Source organism: Lontra canadensis, unplaced genomic scaffold (assembly GCF_010015895.1).
Source record: "Lontra canadensis isolate GAN:19392208 unplaced genomic scaffold, GSC_riverotter_1.0 scaffold51, whole genome shotgun sequence".
NCBI lineage: Eukaryota > Metazoa > Chordata > Mammalia > Carnivora > Mustelidae > Lontra > Lontra canadensis.
Genome location: NW_022631045.1, coordinates 8216250 through 8221716, shown reverse-complemented (window position 1 = coordinate 8221716; position 5467 = coordinate 8216250). Strand labels below are relative to the sequence as shown.

The following is a 5467-nucleotide window of genomic DNA, read 5'->3' as shown; positions in this document are numbered from 1 at the left end:
GTTCCCAGAAAGGGGTGGGAGCTGCGCGAGGCGAGGCGCACGGCGGAAGCTTGAAGAGATTTCATCTAAGCCCCACCCAGGCCCAGCATCTCCCAGGGCAGCCCAGCAGGGTGCGGAGGGGGCGGGGAGCCTGCCCCGCTTCCCCCACTCTCCGCACTGGGTGCCGGCGAACCCCTTCCTCTCCGTCTCCCAGCTGCCACCCCACCGCGAGCACCGCGGAACGCAGCATTGTGCCCCCGGGCCAAGTCCCCGGATGCTCGCTTCCCTTCACCGGCCCGCGCCGTGGCTCCACCTCCCGCGGCTCTGCGTGCCACGTCACCGCTTGCGGCGCTTCCGGAGGCGCAGCGGGCAATGACGTAGGGGGACGTGCCCTCTATATGAGGTTGGGGAGCGGCTGAGTCGGCCTTTTCCGCCCGCTCCCCCCTCCCCCCGAGTGCCGCTCCGGCTGCACCGCGCTCGTTCAGAGCTCCCGGCTCTTGCTGAGGTAGTGCCGCCGTCGTCTCTCTTCAGCCGTCGTCATGATCATCTACCGGGACCTCATCAGCCGTGAGTCGTGACTGCACTACCCCTACTGACGCGCGCAGGGGACGCGGGTGGGGGCGGGGAAGAAGGACGCCGCCGCTGTCGTGGGCCTAGGGGACGCTGCCGGCCCTTCCGGGAGCGGGGAGGGGTCGGTGCCTGGGGCGCGCCTCAGGGTCTCGAGCTCCCGGGGAGGAGCGGGGTCCGCGTGCGCCCGGCCCGCGCGGAAAATGGCGGCGCCGGTTCCAGAAACTCCGGGCGCACCGTGACGGGCGGGTCTGTGTCCCCGAGCAGATGATGAGATGTTCTCCGATATCTACAAGATCCGGGAGATCGCGGACGGGTTGTGCCTGGAGGTGGAGGGGAAGGTGAGTCGGTCGGGCCGCGCGGCGCGGGGGAGGCAAGGCCGGGCAGGCTCGGGTTTCCGCCGCTCCCCCGCCCGAAGTTGTGCAATCCTCTCCGCTGCCTCCTGGCGGAGGAGACGCTCTTTCCGGGCTCGGGTTTTTCTAGAAAAGTGGAGGCGGAGCTGAGCCTGGAAATAGGTCCGCCGCCTTGGCGCCCATCCTCCTCCCGGGCCGCCCAGGACAGGTAGCCTGGGGTTAGGGAGCCCCAAGCTTCTCTGCGTTTGCTCTGCACGTGCTTGTTCATCAGCCCAAAAGCCCACACAGAACTTCGGCTTGGGGTAAATGATCCCGTTTCTTTTTGGTCAACAAAGAATTCTTTCTGACGTAAGAGGTACCAGGAATTTCTGACGGCTCCAGTTTTTTTCTTCATGACAATGTTTTAGTGCTTTTTGGCAAAAGTCAAAAGTTTTTGGTGGGAGGATGATGGATATGTGAACTGCTGGTAACAGATTTGGGGGATTCCTTAAGGTCAAAACGTGTGAAACCGAACCATTTTTTATTTCTTAATGCAGATGGTCAGTAGGACAGAGGGTAACATTGATGACTCGCTCATTGGTGGAAATGCCTCCGCTGAAGGTCCGGAGGGCGAAGGTACCGAAAGCACAGTCATCACTGGAGTTGATATTGTCATGAACCATCACTTGCAGGAAACCAGCTTCACAAAAGAAGCCTACAAGAAGTACATCAAAGATTATATGAAATCGTAAGTGCTACTGGTGCAGCACACCTACTGCCTGGAGTCCTGTTGGTTCAGGGATAAGCTAACTTGGAGGAATCTTAGCAGGTGTACTTGTGAAAAGCCTTAATCTTTTCTGTTGTGAGCTCACAAGGATAGTTGGTTTTCTATAAATTAATGTGAACATACTGTGGCATGAAGTGTGGTTTTAGTATTTTGGAAGTGTGCTTTGGGAATAACATGAAATCAAAAATTGTAAACAGTCTTGAAACTTGGATCCTGTGAGCTCTTAGTTTCTTGATTGTGGCATGTTAATCTGGCCCAGTGACTGCTAGTTGCCCTTTTCAGAGCTTGTTTTAGTTTGGATTTTTTTTACTGGGGGGAAAAAAAAAAGATCATTTTGCTGAGAACTGAGTACTTAACCTATTAATAAAATACTGTTTTAGCATCAAAGGCAAACTTGAAGAACAGAGGCCAGAAAGAGTAAAGCCTTTTATGACAGGGGCTGCAGAACAAATCAAGCACATCCTTGCTAATTTCAAAAACTACCAGGTAAATACCATAAATGTTTGTGTCAAAGAACTGTGCAATTTTAGCTGCCAGAGCAACAAGTTACTTGACTTGGTGATGTAACCTGGCTGTCTTCTGGATCTTTTGAGCAGTTTAAATGCTTCATAGATTCAATTCCAGTAGTTTAGGCTGTGGAAAGTAGCCTTCCCTGCCCCCAGGTGTGTTTCTAGATCTTGTATGCTTGATTCCAGAGTCTCATCCGTACTCCATTCCCAGAGGACATTTTTCATTTCTCCCAGTCTAGAATTGCTTGTTAACCACTTTTGGGGTCTTCCAGTCTTCTTTTTATTTCCAACTCCAGTGTCTCATTGCCACTAAGAGTTCTTTCTACACTTCTCTATTGGGAAGCTCAGTGACTTTCCCTTAACCTCTATAGGAGTAAAGAAAAAACTCATTACAGCCTGGCTCTTTGCTTTTTCAGCTTTCACATGTCCTCTGGCCATATAACTTTATCCCTGTAATGTGTTGTCTCGTTGTATGTTCCCTATGCTTGATGATGTAAACAGAGTTTGGAATGGTACATATGTGGGGTTGTGTTTGCAGAAAGTCTAAAAGTGTTCTGAAATGCCCTGTACTTTGGTCAGTTGTTACAGTGTTACCATTTGGTGAACAGAAGTTTGATTAGGGTTTTTTTTCCCCTCCCGGTGAAAATCTCTTAAATTGTGGTGTTTTGAATCCTCCTTTGATTGTGTTATTGTAGTTTGTTTTGATACGATTTGTATATAATGGTCTAATTCTGGGTATTTGTTGTTTGCTTCCTAAGTTCTTTATTGGTGAAAACATGAATCCAGATGGCATGGTTGCTCTGCTGGACTACCGTGAGGATGGTGTGACCCCATATATGATTTTCTTTAAGGATGGTTTAGAGATGGAGAAATGTGTAAGTATAAGGATGTGGGTTGAAAGCAGTGATGTAAAATGGAGACCTTTTTGGTGTGAGCCCTTGTTCCCTGCCCCTGGGATAGTTAGAATGGGTTTTCTAGCAGTCTTTGTAAAATGTAGGTCTAGCTCTTGTTTCTTTCGGGAGTCTAATAGGGTTGTGTTTCACATGTAAAAGGTTTTTACAACACAGAAAGGGACTTAGAATTTTTATTTACAGAAAGCCTTTCTTGTAGCTGGCTCAAATCCGTAAGCTGGAGATCAGAAACAACATCCTGTTTGATCTTCCCCCATAGAAATGGCCCTTCTCTTCATATGCTGCCATGCATGCATGAGTGGCATGTGTGTGCCTGAAATCTTTTTCACTTTGGTCATTGAAAGCCTTGATGTTACCAGCTTTTAGTAAATAAAGTTAGAGCTGGCTGCTTACCCAATATGCCCAGTCCTTTAGTAAAATTAAATGAATGTCTACTATGCAAGGAATTACTGGAGGCAATATAGGAATGAAAGCATTCATTATCCCAGCATTCAGAGGCTTCCATATAAATTAGCAATAAGATCAACTTTAGGCTACACTAAGTAAGATTAGGGACAACAGTGGTCAGAAATGTCTTAGGATGGTACAGATCATTTGTTACGGCAATTATTCCAGGAATATCTGTGGTTTTTCTTGGTTGAACAAAAAGTGAGTGGGACTTGCTGCAGAATGAGATTTCTAGAAAACTGTGCTACCCGTGATGGTAAGGATGGTTGTGCATCCACTGATAGACCTTGAACAATTGGCTGTTGTTCTTTTGGTTTGCACTAGGATGCGAGAGAAAAAAATCCCTGCGCTTTCTGTCTGTCTTCTGTGGCAGCCCAGATTGAATAGGGGAATACATCTGCAGTGTAGAAATGTTAAATATATTCATACTGGATAAATGTGTTAATACAACCTTTCTTGTTTTTTTATAGTAATGCATCTGGCCATTACTTTGGACGTATCACCTGTTGTAACTGGCTGCTGCTCTTCATCCACACAACACCAGGACTTAGATGGGACTGATGTCATCTTGAGCTCTTCATTTATTTTGACCCTGATTTATTTGGAGCGGAGGCATTGTTTTTAAGAGAAAAACATGTCATGTAGGTTGTCTAAAAATAAAATGCATTTAAACTCATTTGAGAGAATGCCTCTTAGTTTAACTCCTATTTAAATCCATCCTGTGTAGTGTCCTGGAGAAGCTAGAGCCTGGTTGTAGACTACTGCTAGAAAGCATAAGACTGCCTGCAGATAACTTCTACAGTGAGAACTACTTCTGGGACTGGAATATAAAAAACAAGAACCCAAAGTCTTAATTCTGAGTTCCAGTAAAGGGAAAGACCATGCTCATAGCTGGGCCAACATTCTGAAGTGGATTCCTTACACATTTCATCACCTACAAACGGAAGTAGTTAACTCTGGAGGAGATCACCAAAAGAATAAAAAGAGACTAATAACAGTTTGGAAGCAAAGTATTGTGTGATCTTATTTATCATAAGTCAAGTAGAGCCAAGTTCTAGAGAAACCTAGACGTCTCCTGGAGTGCTTATGTCAAGCTCCCTGGAATGGGGTTGGCAAACTGGTTGGTCCTGCCACCTATTTTTGTGACTTTAAGTTGGAACTTAGATTTTTAAATGGTTGGAAGAAAATAGGTGGTGGGATGTGAAAAAGACGAAACCTAAATTGGTGTCCAGCTTTATTGAACACTGCCATGCTCATGTGTTTTGTGTATTGACTGGCTTTTAACTGTTAAGAGCAGAGTGTGACAGAGGTCCTGAGATCCTAAGACCTAACAAATCCTAAAACAACCATGTGACCCCTCACAAGAAAGGTTTGCCAGCCCCTGCTTTAAAAGGTGAAGTTCTGGTTGGAATGTGAGCTACCTGGTGGGCTGAGGAAAATGCTGCTATTGTGTCCTATTGTATGGGAAAGGGTTGTGGGTGTCGAAGAATAAGGAAAATGCATCCATTTGACAGACCTGGAGCAGTTCTGTCTGCTGCTAAGGTTTCCACTAGAGATGCAAGAAAAATCCTCGCGCTTTCTGTCTATCTCCTTGTGGCAGTCAGGATTGAATGGGGGAGTACAGGCTAAAATGAGGGAAATTTCTGCAACTCAAGTAAACCTTGTCAACAATGAAGATCTGGTTTACTCCAAAGTGTCTAAAATTGGAGTTTATGGAAAGTGTTGGAAAAGAATTTCCCAGACCCTTGCCTTTTGATTAATTTCACTTTTAAAAAAGTAAGGGTTAAAAGTAAATGGAAGCCAGTGACTCATCTGGTCCTATGACGCTTGAACCCAGGGCGAATCCAGTGACTTAGCCATCTGGAATTTGCCCCGGAGGTGTCAAGAGTTCACAATGTGGTTCAGAACGTGAGACACATTAAGGTTGATAGTGCC

The 5467-nt window shown here is 46.6% G+C and overlaps 1 protein-coding gene and 2 non-coding genes across 3 annotated transcripts; all 3 read left to right on the top strand.

Annotated features, from left to right (window-relative positions):
- The first annotated feature begins 391 nt into the window (after nucleotides 1–391).
- TPT1 (tumor protein, translationally-controlled 1) lies at nucleotides 392–4208 on the top strand. The gene is made up of 6 exons (XM_032873993.1): nucleotides 392–546; nucleotides 814–887; nucleotides 1436–1626; nucleotides 2046–2151; nucleotides 2933–3049; nucleotides 4003–4208. Exons 1-6 carry the CDS (start codon nucleotides 519–521, stop codon nucleotides 4003–4005), a joined length of 519 nt encoding a protein of 172 aa, XP_032729884.1. The 5' UTR covers nucleotides 392–518; the 3' UTR covers nucleotides 4006–4208.
- Nucleotides 3801–3931, top strand: LOC116877414. The gene has a single exon (XR_004384642.1). It is a non-coding gene; the product is annotated as a small nucleolar RNA SNORA31 (small nucleolar RNA).
- An 821-nt stretch (nucleotides 4209–5029) lies between the features above and the next one.
- Nucleotides 5030–5158, top strand: LOC116877415. The gene has a single exon (XR_004384643.1). It is a non-coding gene; the product is annotated as a small nucleolar RNA SNORA31 (small nucleolar RNA).
- Nucleotides 5159–5467: the final 309 nt, after the last annotated feature.